Genomic DNA, 21546 nt, shown 5'->3' with positions numbered 1-21546 from the left:
AAACTAATACCATCGCAACTCTGTTTATATGATTCATTATACCATATCAGCCCCTATCCTATCCAAGCACCTCATGATCAACCTTCCCACCTCCCACTTCCGCCGTCGGCCAAACACCATCTTTGCCCAATCCACAGCCCCTTGTACATCACCATCACTTACATTAACTACCCCCATAGCCCCCTCAACACCCCCGCGAACAAGCTGCCAGGCGATAAGAAAAGCCTTGTACGCATACACTGCAACCCACGGCGCCTCCCCGTTAACCTGAACCGTAGTATCCAGGTACGTCAAAAACCAGCCAATATGCGGTTTGATCGCCTGCGCAGTGATCTCCTCGCAGAGAATTGCCGGGGACGGGGACAGATGCGTACTCGTGCTGTGTTCAAGAAGCGAAGATATCGACGTCTGAATTATCCCCGACGTATGGGCGGGCGACCAGATCTGCAGTTCCAGCATTGCCGTTTGCCACGTTGCGGCGCAGAGGGCATCCTGGGGTATTGATGCTGACGGTGAAGGACAGATAAACGGGTGTAGTGCTTCGAGGGAGGAGCGCAGCGCGCCGAACCGGTCGATGCTCAGCATCCCCGTCATCGTCGACCAGCCGGAGATTTCTCGCGCCGAGGAGATGAGGAACTGCGTGATGTTGATGGCGCCGTAGGGGTCGAATGAGGGGGTATTTTCTAGGGTGTCTTGGGAGAGGAATTGCCGCACGGCGTCGGCGTACTGCACCGATTGTGTTTGGCCCCGTATTAGTTGTCCGTGAGCCCATTGTTCTGCTGAGTCTGCGGCCCACAACTCCCCTGGACAGGGCAGGTCGTGCTTAACCTCCAGATGCGAGACCGACCGTGGTACGGAGAGGAACTGGTACCAGAGGGCGTCGATCTGGTGGAGGGCGAAGAGGGTGCGTTTGTGGGATTCGGCGGTGACGAAGGCGTGCCAGAGGGTCTGGAGAGAGGTGGATGTTGATGGTTCGATGGGGGTGGGCTGCATAAGGCCTGATGATCGAGCCAGTGATATGCTGGTCGAATGCAGTTGAAGGGTATGGTGGGACTCGGAAGAAAGGTACATCATAGAGGCTATTTGGAGGAGGATGTAAGATTGGACTGTTGCGATGGGATCGGTATCGATGGTGGACTGGGTGGTGAGGACGGTGCGGGCGCGGTGGAAGCAGCGGGCTGAGAGGACCCCTGAGTCCGGGCTGATTGTGTCTGGATCGGAGCCATATTGGTAGGCGAGAGAAAGCATACTCAGTAGAAGATGAAGAGGCGCTTTGTTCGCATCAAACGTCGGTTTGTGGAGGAAGGGGACGAAGTTCGAGACGTGGGCGAAGAAGAGAGCGCAGCCCGTCGAGATCTGAACAGGCGACGGCGTCCAGTCTTCGTGTTCGACATTAAAGGGCGTGAACTCAGGCGAGCCATGGTCATCACGACTTCCAGGTGGCTTGAATGATGGCCTACCATCCAGTAACGTCTGCAAGTCCATCACGTCCTGTCCGATCCGATCAATGCGCGGCTCTTCCATCGCCTGCTGCAGCAGGTCTGAAATGCTCTGCGATTGCTCTTCTCTCCAGTCGCTTTGCAAGTGCTGGTTGTCTTCGGCTTGTTGAAACAAGCCATCATGGCTGTCTGCAGGAGACACCGAGTCCTTTCCACTGTCATCACTCCACTGCCTCGCCGACCCTTCCCGCTGAGTCCTTTTCTTCACTCTCCTCACTTCATGTTCAGGGTGCTTTCTCTTCATATGCCGATTTCGCAAGTCCGGCCGCGAAAACGTCGCCGAGCAAAAGCTGCAGGGCAGCTGAGGTTCGTCGTGGGAGCGGGTGTGGAGGAGGGCATGGCGCTTGAGGTTCTCATGCCGGGTAAAGCGACTCTGGCAGATGAGGCATTGGAAGGGCTGGTACAAAGTCCTGCTTGCGACAGACATTGTTATAATGAGGCAGAGAGAAAAGAAGGGAGAGTTGGATCCCCGCACGGAGGATCTCCGTCGGTTATTGCTTACTCCAACTGCAGCGTCCAATCGGTATCTGAGTAATATTCTGTATCTTATCATTCATTATCATGTTCCTGTCATCGTTATCGTAGACATCAATTTGACCCACTGTTATCTGCGCGTTTGACCACCAATTGTTGTCATCTTGTGGTGGATTAGGGCTATCCCCAACATGGAACCCTATATCCTCATCAAATCAAGCAAAGAACTGATTCTCCGGCCTGGGCAGTCCCAAATGCTCTCTCAACGTAGTCCCTGTATAATCCTCCCTGAAGATGCCCCTCCTCTGTAACTCCGGCACAACCCTCTGCGTGGCATCGTCCAGCCCCTGCGGCAAGAAGGGGAAGACGACCGTGAACCCATCAGCGCCCTCCTCCCTCAACCACGTCTCCATCTCCTCCGCGATGCTCTCCGGGGTCCCCACAAACGCCAGCCCAGAGTACCCACCAAGCCTCTGCGCCAGCTGCCGCACCGTCAGCTTCTCATCCTCCGCCAGCTTGACAACCCCAGCACGAGACGTATGACTCGCATTCGTCTCAGGAAGATCAGTCGGCAGAGGCCCATCAGGATCGAAGCCGGAAGCATCCGTCCCCAGCGCAATACTCAGCGACGCAATCGCACTGTCATAATGCACAAGGCTATCCAGCTCCAACCTCTTCCCCCTCGCCTCCTCAACACTATCCCCAACAAGAACAAACGCCGCCGGCAAGATCTTCAAATGCTCCCTTTTCCTCCCCGCCCTCTCAGCCCTCCCCTTAATATCCCTATACAGCGCCTTCGCCCCCTCCAGGTCCCTCGGTGAACAAAACACCGCCTCCGCCGTCTCCGCAGCAAGCTGCCGCCCCGGCTCACTCTGCCCAGCCTGCACAATAACCGGCCACCCCTGCACCGGCCTTGCAATATTCAGCGGGCCCCGAACCTTCAGATCCTCGCCCTCATGGTTAAGCACATGCATTCTATCCGGGTCAAAGAAGATCCCGCTCTCCTTATCCCGGATGAACGCGTCGTCCGCAAAACTATCCCACAACCCCGTTACAACATCATAGAACTCCCGCGCCCGCTTATACCGCTCGCTATGCTGCAGGTGCTCATCCCTCCCAAAATTCCTCGAGCTCTCCGGGTTCCCCGTCGTAACGATATTCCACGCTGCGCGGCCGCCGCTCAGATGATCCAGCGATGCAAACCGGCGCGCGATGTGGTATGGCTCGTCGTAGGTCGTTGAGGCCGTGGCCGCAAGCCCGATCTTCTCTGTTACCTGCGAGAGGGCGGAGAGCAGCGTGAAGGGTTCGAAGGAGGTGACGGTGTGGCTGCGCTTCAGGGCTTCGACGGGCATGTTCAGCACGGCGAGGTGGTCGGCCATGAAGAAGGCGTCGAATTTGGCGGCCTCGAGCTTTCGGATGAAGGATTTCAGGTGCGTCAGGTTGAAGTTTGCGTCGGCGTGGGAGTTGGGGAACCGCCAGGCGCCGGTGTGGAGGCTCACGGGCCGCATGAAGGCGGTTAGGTGGAGTTTTTTGTCGGGCATTTTGGTGTTGGATTGTTGTTATTGAGTTGGAGATGGATAGGGATGGAGGGTTATATACCGACCTGGGGAGTGTCGTACAGCTGACAAATTGGCAATGGCGTAATCGGGGCTGCGATCGCGACATGAGGGGTGATTGTTAATCACTGCAGCGGATAGAATAAGCATTCGGTTGGATATTCTGGAAAAGAGCCGGGGTATATCTCACTAATGTCTTTTCTTCAGGAGAGAGAAGACTAGTAAACCATCATCCCGCCGCCGCGGGCGCCCCATATAATACCTACCTAAGGAATGGTACGGTAGGACATCTCGGATTATTTTCACCAGGCAGATGATGCAACCGCACTACTTACTGTCTGCTTATAATTCTGGACTCCATGGACACTTATTAAGCATTCACTATTTACAGAAAGCTGTTATCAGCAAGCCATTTGATGTGCTGCGTAGATACCTTAGACTTGGCTTTTTAGGATGTGCTAGCCCTAAGCCGAGAGTGTCCTTGAATTCATTGATCTTGAGTCGTGCTCAATGCATTTGCAGATTGAGGAGTCATAACCACAGATTTTGGAAAGAATTGCAGCAAGAATTTCGTAGAAGAAGCCGTCTTCTTGCCCCAGCGCTTCACTCTATGCTGGCCCTTTGCGGGCTGGGATGTCCGTTCTAGTGCCTCATTGAATGAGGGCTCCAGTCTCAGCTGGATTCTCGATGATCCTAATCAGCGTGATAGTTCAATATAAATCAGCCTCATCATCATTTGTCAGTTTCCCACAACCAATAAACATATTTTCTTGCGGGAGCTGCGGCAGGAGGCCGGGGCCTAGGCCTGGGTAAAAAGAAAGCCAGGACGAGTGACATCCTACTACCTACCTAGAGCAGCCCTCGAGTCCTCTATATCGACCATGCATCTAAGCCAAGCCATGGACAGCGAGGTCACGCGGTTACAGTCCTACGCTTCTTCTCCTTAGGAACCGCGGAGGCCTTAACCCCATCTACAGCGGCGTGCCCAGTGCCCTTTTAACAGCATCAGCCTCCGCGCCATGCTTAATTAAAAAACGTATAATATTCACCCCGGGAACCCAGTAGCCTTCCAGCTGTGAGCCCTTAAGCCCCTTCCCTAGGGGCCATGATGCAGCGGCGTACCTTAATGTCCTTGTTATCCCGATTCTATATCACCGTAAAATACGGCTCTATGTCGTTGCCCTTGCCGTCAATCTCTTTTAGCGTCAAAATCGGGGCGTTCGGCCGGGAAGACATGGCTTTTACGATCAAAGCGTCTGTACCTTTTGCATGCGTGATATCTCGTACGGCCTCCAGGCAGATGTGTGGTTGGTATCCGGTGTTCCTGCATTGCCCACCTGCAGTTGAGGCGGCGCTTGGGTTGCGTTGGTAGAGGTACGGGTTAGGAGCCCATAGCCGATGGGATCTGGCGGGCAAGGCGTTGGCATCGCGCTTTGAGTTGAGGAATTCAGCTATGCAGAGGATTGGTTCAGGGGGTACCTAACGGTGGTGAAGACGGCCGGGCCATCTCTTTGCTTCGGCTTCGGTTGGGTTCTTTCCAGAGAATCGTACAGGTGCGGGGCGAGTTCTTGTTGATAGAGATACCGTCTTGAAGGTCCATGATCTGCTTGATCTCGAACACGGCCAGCTTGTTGGACTGATTATGACCTGATGGAAACGATCCGTGACGATCATGGTCTTGGACTCTTGAAAAGGTTCTCCAGACTTGATGGTCCATCTATGAATCAGGCGGACTACTCGTTATACTTTGCCTTGCGAAATGCCATCTGGACTCGTCAGAATGTCGGCCAGTCGTCTGCCGCCCACAAAAATACCAGCCTCGTTCGTGAAGCATAGCCTCTACATATCCTCTTCCATATCACGCCCAAAAAGCAAAAAGGAATTCCGACACGGGGAATCGAACCCCGAGCTGGCGTGTGAGAGACGCCGATGTTAACCATTACACCATATCGGATGATTGTTGAAGTGGGCTTGCATATTAGGCCTTATGAGCAAAAGGCAGCAGAATTTTCTGTGGTGGAGTCAGGGCTCCGCAGTCACGTGTTCTCTTGTGTCCACCATACCCTTCAATCTTTTCGACCATGGCCGGGATAACGATAGGCGTCTATTACGATGATGTGGCTATACTTGAATTCTGTACAGTAGATGCTGGGGGCTCGTCAGGTACTAAGGTGGTTGAGAAGATATGGTCCTCATGGAGCATTGATGCTTCGACCTCGGCCCGGCCAGCTTTATGCCAAATTGTAAGATCAGTAGATATCCTCTCGAGGCGCTCGCAGCTAGATCCTCGTGATGAAAGAAGACGTTCAGCACCGGCGCGCACTGCTCATGATTTGTCTATCGATGTAGTGTGTCGAGTCTTACGGCGGGGTGGTCGAGACAAGCAAGTGCAAATGCCAGTTCTGCATGAGCTAGATATCTATCTCCAAGGGAGTACATTCAAAAATACTAGAATATAATGCAGTCAAATCAATTCTCTTGATTCATGAAATGTCATAGTAAAATCTATCTACCGATACATCGTCGTCCCCGTCTTATTCTTCTCCTCATCCTCCCCCTTCCCCGCCTCAGCAAGCTTCGATCGCGCACGCACATTAGGCCCCCACTTAAAGAAGACAAACGGCACGAGCGCCAGCGCCGTACCGGCAAGCGACAAGATCAACCCCGCATACTGACTGCCCACATTATGGAAAAACTGCGACGCGAAGAGCGGAGACACGGCACCCAGCGTATTGCGGAGCAGACCCTGCCCCGCGATCGCGGAAGACGAGTTCTCGCCATAGCAGTCCGCCGTGAACGAGTACGTGCTCTCGAAGATGAAGAAGATCCCGACGGCAATGGGGGTGAGGGCGAAGACGGGGCCGAACCAGTGCAGGTAGCCGTACTGGGTGAAGGAGTAGATGAAGAGGCCGATGGGGAGCCAGATGGCGCCGAACATGGCGCCGTAGAGGCGCGATTCCGGGGTCACGGGGCGGTCGGAGTTCTCGATGGCCTTGTACTTGCGGATTTGGAGGAAGTTGAGCGCGAAGCCGAGGGTTGTGCCGATGCACAGCGAGATGTAGGGGAGGCCGGCGACGCCCTCGCTCCAGTTGCGCTTCTCGGAGAAGGTGATTGGGATGACGGAGAGGAAGAGGAAGGTCACGAACCAGGCGAAGCCGATCCACATGCCGAAGGCGAAGACGGCGGGTTCGGTGAAGAGCATGTGCACGGCTTTGATGGAGGAGTTGTGCAGGGCGTGTTTGAGGGTTGGGGCCTCGAGCTCCGAGAGGGATTTGTAGCGGTTGTCGCCGGTTTGTTCGCGGAGGAGCTTGGCGCGTTTCTGCATGATGGCGCCGCCGCGGGTTTCTTGGAGGCAGAGGGCGACGACTAGGATGAGTGGGATGTTGGCGAGGCCTTGGATACCTTCGATCCAGCGCCAGCCGATTGTCTCGTCGATGAAGCCGGCGTAGATGGGGGCGCCGACGGTGCCGAGGATGGCGACGTAGGAGAAGGTCGCCATGGGGATGGCGCGGTTCTCGGGGGTGTACATGTCGGAGAAGGTGCCGCCGACGAGGATGGTGCCGACGGAACCGAAGAGACCGAGGAGGCCGCGGCAGACGATGATGGTTGCGATGTTCTTGCCTAGGGCGAGGCCGATGAACATGATGCTGAAGCAGATGAAGGCGCCGACGTAGATGACGCGGCGGCCGACCAGCTCACAGAAGGGGGCGAGGAAGAGAGGAGCCAAGGCGCAGACGAAGTTGAATGTGAAGAGGCCGAGCTGGCCGAGTTCGGTTGAGACGCCGAGATCAGAGGTCATGCTGTTGATGCCGGAGCTGTAGGCTGTTGTGGCCAGACCGACGAAGAGGGTCATGAGGCAGAGGAGGAGCGAGATGAAGGCCTTCTTGGCCAGGGGCCAGTTGAAGGGGTTCTCGGGGTCGGCGTCGAGGAAGGTGAGGACGAGGACATCCTCGTTCGTCTTTTCGATGCGGCCAGGCTCGCATGCTGTCGGGGGGAAGTCAAAGTCGACTTCCTCGGGGGGACCGCGGCCAGAGGTATGCGTCGCTAGGTTCTCTGCCTCCTCGCGGTACTTGCCCCCGACAATCCATGAATGTGTCTTTTCATTTTGGCTGGTTTCTGAACCCTGGTTTATGTCCTTCAGGGCCGATTCCGATGGTTTCGACATATTTGCGGGGGTGTTTCTGTGTATGGGGGTGGGATGGAGCGATTGGGGGCATTCATGGGGTGCTGGGGGGCTAATTTATAGATCAGCAATCTGTTATGAGAACTACGTAGCTACGCGCAGCAACCGGATCGCCGCTGGGAAAAAAAAATCTGACAGTGGCAAGAATCGCGAGGTCTCTGAGCGTGTGACGACAGCAAAGTGAGGCCGCACTATGTCACAGTGGATTTGCCTTCCGATTCGATTTCGAACCTGGAAGTGCGATGGCGCTCGGGCTCGGCATGCCGAAAAGCCCCGGGCTCGCGGAGAAGATTGATTGGACGAACCCCGGCATGAGGTCACTGGGCCGAGGCCAAGTCGGCCGAGCAGGGTCCCGATAACTCGCGATCATTGGTCGAGGCAACCGGTCCGACCGGTAAAACATCGGTGAGGAACCGCTCAGGGAAGGTGATCGGACAATGTCTCCACCGCTGTGACCTTGGAACGCGGGACCACAGGCCATGGGGCGATGACGATGGCGAGTCCAGGCAACCAGGCAATTCTCGCCGTTGAATGGTCGCACCGGAGCATCCTGTTACTTGTTCCTGGCCACCCCTGTTGATCAGGCCATGCTACGAGACGACATGGCGACACTTTAGGAGAGTCAGACAACAACACCGTGGGATCATGCGTCTGTGTAGTATGCCAGCGTCAGCAATGTCTCAGCAAACAGACTTTGCTTGCACTCGTGACGCTTTACTAAGCTGCAAGTGGAGGGCGTGGGATGGTGCAGGTGGACCCAGACGATCTCTCGTTCGGTTGCCCTTTCAAGCTCGGGGGATAACTGATCCATCCTCCGATCGGGATGCATAGGAGGTGCAAACGGTGGCTCTTAGCTTCCTGTATGCACTTGCAGATTGCAGAGTGAACGCTGGCAGCTGTTGGACGCGCCTCTCGTGGCCAGACCTAGCTGCGTTAAACTCGCTCCATCATTCTCTGACAGTAAGCAGAAACAGCCCTGGAAACTGGAAAGAAGATATTCTTCAAGGGAAGCTATAGCGATCGGACAGTAATGTGAGAAAATAACGCAGCGCACTTGGCACCGAATAAATATCGCAAACCATCTCCATCCCTGCACGTCCTAGATACTCATTACTCCATATAGTCGCAGAGCCAAAACCGCGCGGCCACGCCTGCCCCAGACTACTACTCCGTACTCCGTATCTCCATACGGAGTACTAAACGGTGTAGCCCGGTCAATGGGTAGAGTAAGGATCAGCGGTTTTCGCTATGGAGCCGCGGCGGTCTGCCTGGGGATAGCACGGGGAATGGGTGGAGTCCCCGGACGATCCAAGCGTTGAAGTTCGGAAAGACTGTGAAAGCTCCTCAGAGGATCCATGAAGAGCCCTCTTCACGGTGATCCCAACTTCGTTAGATCTGTTGTAGCAGAGCTGGGGCACAACCCAAGAGCTTGCTCGGACCCGTATGTACGAGAGAGTTGCCCAGGGGAATTGCCGACCATCGCAGATTGAGCTGTCCAGGTGATCATCGCGCCTTTCAAAACCAAAACAGTGTACCTCAACGAAGCCCCCAAGAAACTCGGCGAAGTTCGGACTCGGCATGCCGGCCGGCCCCCGGGCTCCAGCGCAGCCCGGGCAACCTGCTCTCTTCGGTTGAGCCTCGGACGATCACCAGACACGGACTGCTGGCTCTGTTGGAGAAGTCTCGGATTACCCCGACTCCGGTGCAATGCCATCTCCACGGGGTGGATGGGCCAATCAAGGCTAGACCGCTAGGTAGAGTGGTTTTTGACCCCGTGCCTCCCTTTGAGGAGTAAGCCCCGGCCTGTCAGACTCAGACCACCATACGTTTTGCTAGCAGCCTAGCACACCATTTAGGATCGCCAGGTGAAGGGGGACAGCTTACAGTAGGGTCCATGGATATTCCACCCAAACGATGCAGCATGGCGTCTCATCACGGGCTTCAGGCCATCGTGCACAATCATCCCAATCCTTTGTTCAGCGAAGTCCACTGAATAGCGTGGCGCTGGCGCAAAGCCTAACGGCACACTGTGTGTGTGTGGCCTTTATGTTGATTGTCTTTGGCAAGTTGAAAAGCGGAGGTAGCCCTAGTCCGCAAAACGCGATGTCCTTCTCGCCGCTAGAAGCTATATATTTGAACTCAGCCGGAGAAGACATAATGCAATATACAGACCGGTATATTGAGGACAGGCAGGTCCAGGAAATCAACTTACTAGGTAGATTATCAATCTAGTTCCTGACTAGCTAAAGGCTGCAAGCTCTCTGCCTTTAATGCAGGGTGTGGCTTTTGATGCGCCAACGCTCGCCCAGTCAAGTGCTGGCGCCTCTAGGGCTGCATCTTCAGGGCCCTCGATCATCCACCTCAGTATGGATCTCGTTGACAAGAACAACGAAGATCAAGCGGGGATATTAGGAACTCGCCGTGAAATCTTCCCGGTCGCAACTGCTTCGGTATTAGGGCTCGGTACCCTACCTGGGGGTAGAATAGGCATGGATGGTAGACTTAGTAGCTCAGCAATAACGCATTGAGTCCGGAAAACTATATGCTCTCAATTTTACTCTCAAAGTTGCCCACATTCTCTATACATAATAGGTAGATTGGCCGTATATCATCACTACTCCGAGAGACTACTCATAGCCTCTCCTCCTCCTCAGCCTCTTATACGCAGTCCCGGCTCTGGACGTCCCTGCAACTCGAGCAACCAGTGCAACGCGCCCAAACGTTCTGTTGACTTCGACGTCCGCCAGCTGAACACGTACATCCCGCAACAATCTCGCACGGTCCTCGCCGGAAAGCGTACTGCCTCCGACGGGGAGAGGGACATGCGGATTGTCTCTCGTTAGGGAGGAGACGTACCCAAGGATATCAGGGGCAATGGTGACTGACCGGAGGAGTAGCCCGGCGAGCGCGGAGAGCTGCAGGAGGGCCGTCGCGGTGATGAAGACGACCAGCCAGGGGAGATGGACCTGATAGACGGCGATATTCCTGGACGTTGTGCCCTGCGCCATGACGAACTCCGGACCGGCCAGTGGGTGGTAGGAAGTGGCTGTCAGGTTGACCTTGTCCAATAGGGAAGTGACAGGAATGGTGAGCGGCGCCAGAGAGGCCAGCCAGAATGTATTGAACGTGGTGGCAAACCTTCTTGACATCTCGTCCGGGCGAACGGTACTCCAGTCATGCAAGTAGAATGCGTCGAAGAACGAGGACTCACCGTAGATGTAGCTATCGGTAGGCGAGGGCTGGCACTGATCGACCATGGGCACGGCATGCGGGAACCTGCGAAACAGATTGTTCAAAGTGGTGTTGGTGTTCATCTCCGGGTCATCCGCATCATTGAACGGTGTCAACTTTGTCGCATTCTCAGACCGACGCAAGCGAGTCACAGCGCAAGAGGCGTTCTCGCAAGCAACCCGGGCCTCGAGACGAATATACAGCATGGTGCAGTTGAAGAGCGTCACGGTCGGAGGCCCATCACTGTCCGCTCCAGCCTTATCCCTGGACCCGTAGAATATGCTGAAGCTCGACTGCGGCCGAGGACGGACTTTGACGTTGTAGTTCGTGTCGATGAAGAAGTTGCTGTAGGCGACGCGGCCGTCGACGGTGTCGTTGAAGAGATTGCTGGCGTTGTGGTGGAGCAGCGACGCGCCTCCCATGGCAGTGTATGCTTCGGTATTGGAGAGATTGGTGGCCATGAGCCGGCAGTCGAAGTCAAAGTACGACGACTCGATCGGAAAGTCGGTAGAGTTATCAGGTGGAACGCCCTGCAGGACATGTCCGACGAGCGAGGTATAACTCGTTTGCGTATCGTTGGACGGAACCCTCCAAGAATCATTGTCAATGGAGGAAGCAGGCAAGAAAGGGATCTTCGGCCATCCCCAAACATCGCTCGGCGCGGTCTTTGCCTCCTGGGACGACAGGATCGACGTTGTGTATATGGCGCTGAGCGGAGCAAGGGCGTCGTTCGTCAGGGAACTGCTCACCAGCGGATGGCTCCCATCGTCGATACTAGTGTTCATGTACGCGACCGAGACGTTGCCTAGCACACTGGCCGATGCCTCCGAGATCATTCTGAGCGCACCTTGGCCGCCGAGGGGAGACATGGCCCAGAGGAGGAGGATGGGGATGACGAGCAGGCTGTGCGGGCGCAGGGCGATCGCCAACTCGATGGTGCAGGCGAAGCTCGTACTGCCGTTCATCTGTTCGAGGAGCTATCGAATATCGGTCGGGTTAGCTTAGGCCTCGGGGACAAGACACCCGGGGAGCTGGAGGGCTATACGAGACTTACCCCCAAGGCAGCACCATTCTGGGCCTTCCACAATGCCCAGCTCCGCATCAGACTACCGACGATCGCAGCAAAGACGATAGGAAAGACGGTGGGACCGAGGCGCGTTGCTTGGATGATCTTGTCGCCGTAGTTGGAGAGCTCCTTCCCATTAAGACGAATTACGAGAACAGCGAGGACTGCAACAGATCAACAAAGGGCACAACGAAAGCCACAGTAACAGTAGAACATCACCTAGAAAAGCGCCAGGGAAGCCCGCAATGACAAGGCTGAGTGCTGTGGACAATTTGTCCTCTCGCGCCTTGCTCCTCAGCTTTCGGATGTGGATTGGCCATCCATCTCGGACAAGGCTGGACAGCCTAAAGAGCGGAACTCCTGCGCCAGCGTCGCTCTGGAGCGGTTCAGGCTGTGGCAGAAGCTCAAACTCGCTCTCCTGTGCCGTGGTCCTGGAGTTGAATACCATGGCGGGGCAGTGGCAGTCTTTCAAATTTCAGTTGGACGGCCGGCGGATGCTTAAGACTGATTTCATCCAAAAGCATGTGTTAGCGCGCACCTTCAAGGTTAGGATCCTGCTGATATGATTGCTTGACTGTTAGGGGAGGCTGAAGGCAGCTGGCCTGTGAGGGTCCTCCAGCAAGCGCAATACGAGGCTGAGCTGCAGCCATTCCTGGGCAGGCCATCACAGCCGCCCGCGAGAGTAATAACTGCCGAGTCTCAAGGATGTACCAGATGTCGTTTGCTGCCGTAGTTAGAATAGAATAGGTCGGGAAGGGTAGGGTCATCGCTAATGTACCTCAAGGTCTATAGCATGCGGTATGTTCTATCTTCGAAGTGACCGATGTTACGTCCTACGAAGCAAGAAAGTCTACGTCAAATGAAAAAAAGGCAAAGCGAGACAGCAAGACAATAAATGTATTCCTCGTTGATGTTAAGGCGGCTCGAGGTTAGGCTCCCTGGTGCTGTAGATGTTCTGGAGCAAGACAACTAGATATATGACATGCCAAACTAATCCACCAACCCAACACCCATCCACTCCATCCAACATCCCATCCATCCCGCCAACGCCCTGTCGAGACATCAGCTTCACTCGAGTTGGGATGGATCAATGAGACTTACCTCCATCATTCTCCAAGCCATCCAACAAGCCAAGCAGCAGTCAAGCAAGGTGTAGAGCGATGTTCCCGCCAACCACCTGGCAGTGTTAGCATTGCTGGGATAGAAGATGAGGACAACTTACCCCATCGCCTTCCAGTCTCTCCAACAAGCCCGGTGGCAGTCAATCAAGCAACAAAAAAGAGACGGCGTCGGTCGGCGGGCTGCTGGCGCCTCCGAGTAATGGACTACGATTTAACCCCCGCGTGCGAGGCTACGTGATTACAACCCAGAAAACCATCTTCCGGATGTCCTCTGCGTGCGATAGTGTTAGCAGAAACCATATGATGAAGGGACAGTGAGCTTACCTGTCGGTGGATCAAAAGCCGCCACCAGGACTCAGCAGGACGAAGCGCCAGCTCGATCTATAAACCATTAGCGCAGACTGTATGACTCCTCGCAAAGCCAGTGACAGCTGGAACCGAATGAGAAGATGTAGTCTTTCCCAAAGGGAAGGGTCAAAGTGCAAAGAAAAGAAAAGAGAAACGAGTGGATGGAGATCAGCGGCGGAAGACGTCGAGCTGGGGATTGATCCAACGAGGGTGGTTTGCGTCGACAACGGTCACTTCTCCGAAACGAACGTGTTTGGCCGGCTTGCGCTTGCGGGTTCCCTTGGCCATGGCCGAGGTAGGCTTGCTGGCCGTCGAGGCTGAACGGCTTGTCGTGGTAGACCTTTCAGTAGTCCAAGGTCCACGGCGTCCAGTCTGTCTGGCCGAAGCCAACGCAAGGAAGACGTCGGGGCTGTCAAGCGAGGGAACAGGAGTTGGTCGCTGGGGAGTCGGTGGTGGCGCCTGGCGCTGGACGCGAGGTCGAGAACGCTGCTCCTGAGCAATCTCGAGGAACAGGCTGTCGTCCTTGAAGGAGTGTCGGGGAGTGGGAGCGTCGTCCTTGAAAGAGGGTGTGGTGGTAGTTGGAAGGCGACATTGGGGCACGGCGGTCAACCAGGAAAGAATGTAATCTCGCTTCGACGAAGTGAGGAGGTTCTTGCCGACCGTGTCCGGGAGAGAGCGAACGGTGTTTGGCGTAGGCAGCCGAGAACGAAAGCGATAGTTGGGGATGGAGTCCATCCACGAAAGAATGCGAGCCTTGGTCGAGGCAGTGAGGGTCTGGCGAAGAGAGCGAACACCAGTGGGTGCCTGGGAGCGGACCGGAATCCGCGAAACAAAGGAACGAGGGTTGGAGGCGACATGGGTCACCTGGGAAAGAGGGGATGCCCTGGAGGAGCGAAGCGAAGGGACGCTGTCACGGCGAGGACGAGACAGCTGGGGGAACGAGGGGGCAGAGGAACCGGGGTAGCCGCGTTGAGGCGCGGTAAAGACAGGACTCGGAACCTTCTGAACGACAACGTTCTTGAACCTGCGCAGTTGGGACATTGCAAAGTCAAGAAGAACAAACGGGGCACGGGCAGGGGTGGCAGAGCCAGGAAGCAGAACACCAGTTGGGGGACGATATAGACGTAAAGTGGGCAAGGCACAGTACTAGCAATCGAAACAGCCAAAAGGTGTGAAGAGGAGAAGAAAGAAAACGGAGGAAGATGGGAAAAAACGACATGTTTATAGGAGCGAAAATGGCTGGAATAGGAAGGACCCCCCTTCGTCCACGACAACCATCACTGGGGACTCGGAAGACATCGACGGGAAAGGACAGTGCCAGAGCCATTCGAGAATCTTCTTGGCCGCCACGTTCTATGTTAGGTAGGCGCAGCTCGCAGTGCTGGTGCTGTGCCAGCAAACTGGCCATCCGGATGGAGTGCACAGGATGGAGTCAGTCAGAAAGAGGCAAACCAGCCTGAAGGTATCCTTTCGGCTTTTCTTCCGTTGAACAGAAAGACGCCATGTTTGCCATGATTTCGTTTGTGTCTTCAGACCACCTTCTCCCCTGCCTACATCTTCCCCAGATATCCTCATGTCCTCATCATCATCCATATCTACTTCTATATTACCTCCATAGACCAGAGCCATTCCAACTTGAGCAATTCCACCATAGCCTCTTCTCATATCTAGCCAATATCCCTAAATCCACTCCAACGATGCAAGCCCAGAAGCTCCCAGAAGACAGCTGCAACGACCGCACACAAAAGCCCAGCAGTCCCGAAAACGCTGAAGAACCATCACGCCCAAAACGAAGCGACTACATCGGCCGTCTGGAAAGCGCCATACAGGACTACCTCCGAGAAGCGCAGGTGCCGGAGTTCCAGCGCCTCTGCGAGCTCCGCAAGAAGGTCAGTGCCCGCCCAGATCCCTCTATTACCTACCTAGGTAGTCCCAGGCCGCTAACCCCGGTGAATAAATTAGGGCTGGGAGAATCCGGCCGGCGACGCCTTCTTCGCGAAACAGCGCCAGACCGCCGACAACGCGGACGACAAGACCGCCAGACACTTCTACACCATGATGCTGGACATAGGCAAAGACATGAACCGGCAAACGGGGGTCTTCAGCATCGAGCCCTCATCCCCAACCCAACAACCAGCGATCCTCGACATGTGCATGGCGCCCGGCGGCTTCCTCGCAACAGCCCTGGCGCTCAACCCGACCGCGCAAGCCCTCGCATTCAGTCTCCCGCCAGAGGAAGGAGGGCACAACGTCGCGCTCGATCTAGCCGCATACCCCAACGTCACGGCCCATCTCTGCGACATCACAATGCTAGCAGCGGACATCGGAGTCTCCAGCGCAGAAATCCCAGTCGACCACCCGGACGTCCACGGATTCCTCCCGGCGCACTTCAACCAGAAGAAGTTTGATCTTGCGTTCTGCGACGGCCAAGTCCTCCGCACGCACGCCCGGGCGTCCTACCGCGAGAAACGCGAAGCGACGCGGCTAACCCTAACGCAGTTGATTTTGTCGCTGTCACACCTCAAGCCCGGCGGAACGATGATCGTGCTGTCGCATAAGATCGAAGCCCCGGCCATGGTGCAGATGCTGTACGAGTTCAGCAGGTTCTCTACTGTGACGGTGTACAAGCACGCAAAGTTTCATGCGAAGCGGTCGTCGTTTTATATGATTGCATCTGGGCTCAAGGTCGACAGCGAAGAGGCCGTAGCTTTACTGGAAAGGTGGCGGAGAAAGTGGAAGAGTTTAGTATTGGACATGAAGTTGACTGATGAGAGGTTTGCGGAGATGGCTGAAGAAGGGGCGCCGACGATCGAAGAGATTCTGGACACGTTTGGAGAGAGGTTGATCGAGATGGGGAGGACGGTCTGGGGAGTCCAGGCGGAGGCTTTGGGAAAGGCGCCGTTTATCAAGAGCAAGGCAGAGAAGAGCGGAAGTTGGCGGTCTTGAATGTAGGTAGTCACTATTCATCTATCAATCTACCCTATTACCTTTAGCTAGTCGACATCTGAGCAAGTGCATCTCATCTTAGTGAAGAATACGTTCAGGCTCCCTAGGGCACAGCCCTGCTCGACCTCGAACATGCAATCAAACCACCTATCTTTACCCCTAAGAAGCTCTCCAGGACTAAGTAGCAGGCATCCCCTGCCCAAGCTTCCCCAACAACTCTCTCAACGCCCTCCAATCCTCCTCACTAGGTCTCACAACCTCCCCAGTCACCCTCCCCATCGGAGGCCCATCCTCCATATCCGCAGTATACGCCATCCGATCCTGATACGGCTGCTCCAACCCATCGCAGAATACCAAGTAGGCGTCAGTGAACCCGATCTCAATGCTCGTTTCCTGCTCGAACGGCGGCGTCCAGTCGGCCCACCAGTTCGGGCCGTGCCCAATGCGGAAGTGACGCAGGTGTGGAAGCCCGGTGTTGAATGCGTCGAAGTAGTCGGCCCAGCGGGAAGTGTAGGCTGCGTGTAATTTCTCGTCGAGATACGGGTGTGGCTTGTACAGTTCAAGTGGGAGGGGAGTGCGCTGGATCCGGAAGAGATTGCTGTTTATGCTGTAGACGGCGACTTCGTGCAGGATTGGGCAGTCGTCTAGGTAGATTTCCTTGAGGGTTGAGCCATGCGAGAGGATCCAGGATAGTTGATTGTCGTGGGCGAAGGTGTAGTTGCCGAGTGCTAGAGATTTAAGGCGTGGGAAGTGGATGCTGGTTACGTCGCATTTGGGGTAGAAGCCGAAGTATAGAGTTGAGTAGAGGGTCAAGTGTTCAAGGTTCGCGGTCGTCGGCTTCAGCCAGCATAATGGGAGGGTGGTAAAGAAGACGTGGACTTGCTCTAGCTGTGTAGATCAGTTCTGCATCAGAAGCCTGGGAGTCACAGAAGGATGGGAATTTATACATCGATATCATCATCATAATGCCGCGTATGCTCATGCGCAACGTTGAGCCTCAACGACCGCAACCTCCCTAGCACCTGGCGAAGATCTTCAGTAACGCTGGGATCAGTAATGGCGATATTCTGTAGCTCCTTGATTCCCAACTCCGTGAGTCCAGGCAAAGAGGCAAGCGTCGGCATAACCTTCTCGAAAAGATAACTGCAGGTATGCATCGTATGCCTCGAAGTCCAGTCCAGCCAGGCTATCTCCGTCTCCAAAACCTCTTCTTCGATAGAATCCTCAAAATGCAGCACGACGCTTTGAAGCCGCGGGAGGTCGTGGAGCTTCGCGACAACATCGCGCTGCCAGGAGTCAAAATACTCTGTGGCCTCGACGCTCCCATCATCCGACACGATGGCGTCCAACCAGACTTTGGCCACTGAGCTGGAGAGGTGCGGACGGCTGAGGATGTTTTTGAATTTCTCCTGGCTTTCTTTCCCGGGTTTGATTCTGATGGTTTGAAAGACGTACGGCTGGCCGATCGCTCCGAGGAAGGCGCTGGTGAGACGGAGTTGTTTTCTCGAGGGCTGGTCGGCGAGGGTGAAGATGCCTTGGATAATCTCTGGCGGGAGGTCTAATAGGCTTGTCATCTTAGACTCGCTTGAAGGGTTGGCCGAGCAGATGTTTGGATATGGATCATGATGTCCACCCCGCCAGGTTGCAGAAGACCCCATGTCAGCCCTAGTGAACTTGGCGGCGCTTAGGTGCCTATAGTACTACTACCATGATAGGCTGCTGTGGCCTAGACAAAGAAGCTGCGAGATTCCGATGGCAGTAGGGTGGGTGTTTGATTTGCTACCCTAGATATCGGACTTGAAGTATCCGTGCCCCAGACTATGTTAATGTACTGACAATAACATCCTACACCGGCACTAGCCCTCCTTACTCACGCACTCCCACCAATCTACTCCAGTCATGGAGCAAGACACTATTCGCCTCACTCGCCCGAACCTCCTCGCCCGACCTGCGCACCATCTCCTCCTCAAACCCCTTCACAGCCCCCTCCCTCCCCTCAACCGTCAACCCACCCCAAACAGCCCCAAGCGCCTCACAAACCCGCCCCGCATCCAAAACAGCATGGTTAACGCCCTGCCCCCGCTGAAACGTCATCGGATGCGCCGCGTCCCCAGCAAGCGTGACCCGTCCCCGCTGATTCTCCCACCGATGCCCCGGCAGACTGGGATCCCAGTTGCGCAGCTTAGAATACCAGACCGGCGTACCGTCGGACATCCACTCGAACGCGCTGCGCCAGGGGTCCGCGAAGCCCCTCGCGAGGTCCTTAACATGGCGCACGAGCTCTTCGTCCGTGCGCGTGTTGATCTCGTCCCGCGGCTCGGGGTACGAGATGAACTGGAAGAACACCCAGTTCTCCGGATGGTCCTTGTCCTCGCCGTTCTGCAGGCCCAGCCAGGCGCTGTAGCCGTCTGGGTGTGGGCCGGCCTGGTAGAGCGGGTGGTGCGGCGGGGCGCGGAGGAAGAGGGCGCGCTCGCGGGTGTGTCTTGTGAAGCACATGGTTGAGGCGAAGCCGATCGGGGTGACTTTGGCTTTTTCTGAGCCGAGGAGCAGAGTGCGGGTTTTGGAGTGCGCGCCGTCTGCGCCGATGAGGATGGCGCCTGTGTCTGAGGTGCCGTCCGTGAAGGTCGCGGTTACTATTGCGCCGTCGGGGGAGTAGGTGATGTTGGCTAGTTCTTTGCCCCATTGCACTTCGGCATCGGCGAGGTCGGTGAGGAGCATAGCGCGGAACTTGTCGCGGCGCAGACGGTAGATCTTGGCGAACTGGATGTCCATGATGAGGTCGCCCGTTGCGCCGTTGTGCAAAGGCATGCGGTTGGTGACGGGGTCGTCGAGGTCGATGTGCGGATCGACTTGTGCTGCCTCGAGCTGGGCGTAGATGTGCGCTGGCACCAGGCCACGCAGGGGCTCGATGCCCCAGTGCAGGCCGAAGGACCAGTTGCGCTCGCGGGCTTCGGGGCTGGCGTCTCGGTCATAGACGGTGAATGGGATCCCTTTCTGTCTTTGTGACTTCTTGCCCTGACACTGGAGGCCGGGGCCGGTTAGGGCTTACCATTTTCAGACCCTGAGCCAACGCCAGACCAGTCGAGCCTGCAGTTGTGATGGTCGGTTAAGCTGGTGGAATAAACCGAATACAATACTGACCTGCTCCGATAATAAGGACTTTTCTATTGTCGATATCGATGGACATGGCGATGTGAGAGGACCGGACAGGTATGGTGGACAGGTAGGGTTTGCGGCATGCATGTGAGAAGCTAGTCCTACAGCCACGGTGTCTTCTGCTTAGACTTAAATGCCTTCAGACTATTCCTTTCTTCCTATCTTTGTCTGAACACTGAACCCTGTCCATGAGCCTGCGGATTGATACGGATCCAGTCCGGCGATTCCGTAGCTGCAGTTCCTACCTAGGATAGCCTTGCGTAACTTATGCAACCCACAAACAGTTCATGGGCTACTAGGGTAGTACCAACTGGACGAGTGATGTGATGTGATAGTGATGGCCAGGGTTCATCCATCTCAGGTCGAAAAAGCAATTCAAGCTGACAGTTTCACTAGAACTGATGAAAATGCTCTACAAGTGGTAAACCAGACAATCAGACATTGTAATTCCCATCGCAAGATCATACCTATGGTGCTATAGGTAGTCCTACCTAGGTAGCCTGTATTAACCACCTCTCAACGACCGCGTATCCACCAAAACAGAACAAGACCGACCAGGTACAGAGTAGACACATCCAGGCCAACGCCAATATTCTCGACTGCGCTCAATCCCCTCCTCAGGTCAGTCCGCTGTGGGAAACCCCGGTGATGAGGGTGGTATTCATCCTGCCCATATGTCGCATTCAACGTGACGTTCTCTGGGACAAGCCCGTCCTCCAGTCGAATCCATGTCACCACCTCTTCTGCCAGAGTATCCTTCTTGAGCAGAATCTGCCTCGCGCCTCGGGCTAGGCTGCCGTAGCTGCCGTAGCCGGTATGGCGGCCATAGCACACATTGAGGCCGGCGCTGGTGGATGGGGATCTCTTCCACTTGAAGCACCTAACAAGGTTGAGTCAACAGTCTGCGACTAATTGAGTGGGGTGGTGAATTGAGATACCAGTCGTTATCATGATCATGGCCGCTAAAGGTAGCCAGCATGCCGTCTGTGTTTGACAGCGCCGTCATGAACTTCAAGTCATGGCCTGTCTTGCCATCGTATCCGCGACCTTGCCACCAGACCTTCTCTCCATTCTTGCCTGGCTGTCTGCTTGGGTTCACACCGGGCTTCACCTGAAAATCGTACGCCGCGGTGATGGGGATGTGGAAGAATGCAAGCGAGGGGACAGCTCTCTTGTACTGCTGGACGAGATTGGCGTTTGTGCTGACGAACCATTCAACGACCTTGACAGTTAGCATTCAGTTCGGTCACTAGAACAAGGATGATGGCGCACCGAATCATCCACCCAGTCATGAGGTTGATCTCCCCCGCGACTATCAAAGAACCACAGAAGCAACGCAGGAACATCCTCAGTCTCCGCAAACACCTCCAGGTAGTAGTTGGAAACACCTGCCTCGGACCCCTGCGGCCCCATATCCCTCGTGAGACTCTGATCCGGATATGTGCTGCTCTCATAGTCGAACAGTGCCCTGGATTTCGAAAAGCGCTCGTTATCGTGGTTCCCGTACGTGACGGCCCATGGCAAGTCGAGCGCATGGATCGGCGCGAACACCTGGTCCAGATACCGCGTTGCATTGTCGGAGGTAGTACCATAACCGGAGATCAAATCTCCATTGAGCACGACCAGCTGCGTGGACGTCTCATGCTGCAGGACCTTTTGGACCACCCCAGCGGTTCTGGCGTCCTGCGTCGCGCCCTGGGCGGAGTCTTCGTACTCTGCGAAGTGTAGATCGGAGAGGACGGTGATTTGGAAAGTTCCGTCTGGAGAGAAGCGGAGAGTGCTACGGAGGACTAAATTGACAATCGCGCAAAAACTCCACATCATGTAAATACAGTATCAGCCACCCTCACCGCCTTTTTAACCAGGCCTACACAAGCCCCTACTAAGCCTACTAAGCACCCCTAGCACCCCTAGCACCCATAATAATAATAATAATAATAATAATAATAATAATAATAATAATAAT

The 21546-nt window shown here is 55.3% G+C and overlaps 9 protein-coding genes across 9 annotated transcripts; 1 reads left to right on the top strand and 8 right to left on the bottom strand.

Annotated features, from left to right (window-relative positions):
* Positions 1-36: 36 nt before the first annotated feature.
* On the bottom strand, positions 37-1926 carry DSM5745_09639 (uncharacterized protein; the record flags this gene model as incomplete). Its single annotated transcript, XM_026751655.1, has 1 exon — positions 37-1926. One exon carries the CDS (start codon positions 1924-1926, stop codon positions 37-39), a length of 1890 nt encoding a protein of 629 aa, XP_026600003.1.
* A 262-nt stretch (positions 1927-2188) lies between these two features.
* On the bottom strand, positions 2189-3514 carry DSM5745_09638 (LLM class flavin-dependent oxidoreductase; the record flags this gene model as incomplete). Its single annotated transcript, XM_026751654.1, has 1 exon — positions 2189-3514. One exon carries the CDS (start codon positions 3512-3514, stop codon positions 2189-2191), a length of 1326 nt encoding a protein of 441 aa, XP_026600002.1.
* A 2524-nt stretch (positions 3515-6038) lies between these two features.
* On the bottom strand, positions 6039-7694 carry DSM5745_09637 (uncharacterized protein; the record flags this gene model as incomplete). Its single annotated transcript, XM_026751653.1, has 1 exon — positions 6039-7694. One exon carries the CDS (start codon positions 7692-7694, stop codon positions 6039-6041), a length of 1656 nt encoding a protein of 551 aa, XP_026600001.1.
* A 2645-nt stretch (positions 7695-10339) lies between these two features.
* DSM5745_09636 (uncharacterized protein) lies at positions 10340-12457 on the bottom strand (the record flags this gene model as incomplete). Its single annotated transcript, XM_026751652.1, has 3 exons — positions 10340-11920; positions 11998-12173; positions 12229-12457. 3 exons carry the CDS (start codon positions 12455-12457, stop codon positions 10340-10342), a joined length of 1986 nt encoding a protein of 661 aa, XP_026600000.1.
* Positions 12458-13646: 1189 nt separating this feature from the next.
* Positions 13647-14519, bottom strand: DSM5745_09635 (uncharacterized protein; the record flags this gene model as incomplete). The annotated part of the gene is made up of 1 exon (XM_026751651.1): positions 13647-14519. The coding sequence occupies one exon, from the start codon at positions 14517-14519 to the stop codon at positions 13647-13649; it is 873 nt and encodes a 290-aa protein (XP_026599999.1).
* A 656-nt stretch (positions 14520-15175) lies between these two features.
* On the top strand, positions 15176-16424 carry DSM5745_09634 (uncharacterized protein; the record flags this gene model as incomplete). Its single annotated transcript, XM_026751650.1, has 2 exons — positions 15176-15367; positions 15441-16424. 2 exons carry the CDS (start codon positions 15176-15178, stop codon positions 16422-16424), a joined length of 1176 nt encoding a protein of 391 aa, XP_026599998.1.
* Positions 16425-17068: 644 nt separating this feature from the next.
* On the bottom strand, positions 17069-17998 carry DSM5745_09633 (uncharacterized protein; the record flags this gene model as incomplete). The annotated part of the gene is made up of 3 exons (XM_026751649.1): positions 17069-17152; positions 17190-17312; positions 17372-17998. The coding sequence occupies 3 exons, from the start codon at positions 17996-17998 to the stop codon at positions 17069-17071; spliced, it is 834 nt and encodes a 277-aa protein (XP_026599997.1).
* Positions 17999-18290: 292 nt separating this feature from the next.
* DSM5745_09632 (FAD-dependent oxidoreductase) lies at positions 18291-19611 on the bottom strand (the record flags this gene model as incomplete). Its single annotated transcript, XM_026751648.1, has 3 exons — positions 18291-19418; positions 19474-19511; positions 19566-19611. The coding sequence occupies 3 exons, from the start codon at positions 19609-19611 to the stop codon at positions 18291-18293; spliced, it is 1212 nt and encodes a 403-aa protein (XP_026599996.1).
* A 485-nt stretch (positions 19612-20096) lies between these two features.
* Positions 20097-21401, bottom strand: DSM5745_09631 (metallophosphoesterase family protein; the record flags this gene model as incomplete). Its single annotated transcript, XM_026751647.1, has 3 exons — positions 20097-20460; positions 20519-20802; positions 20853-21401. The coding sequence occupies 3 exons, from the start codon at positions 21399-21401 to the stop codon at positions 20097-20099; spliced, it is 1197 nt and encodes a 398-aa protein (XP_026599995.1).
* Positions 21402-21546: the final 145 nt, after the last annotated feature.

Source organism: Aspergillus mulundensis (genome assembly GCF_003369625.1).
Source record: "Aspergillus mulundensis strain DSM 5745 chromosome Unknown scaffold_12, whole genome shotgun sequence".
In the NCBI taxonomy this organism is placed as follows: Eukaryota; Fungi; Ascomycota; class Eurotiomycetes; order Eurotiales; family Aspergillaceae; genus Aspergillus; species Aspergillus mulundensis.
The sequence above is the reverse complement of the archived record's forward strand: the minus strand, read 5'-3'. Positions and strand labels throughout refer to the sequence as shown.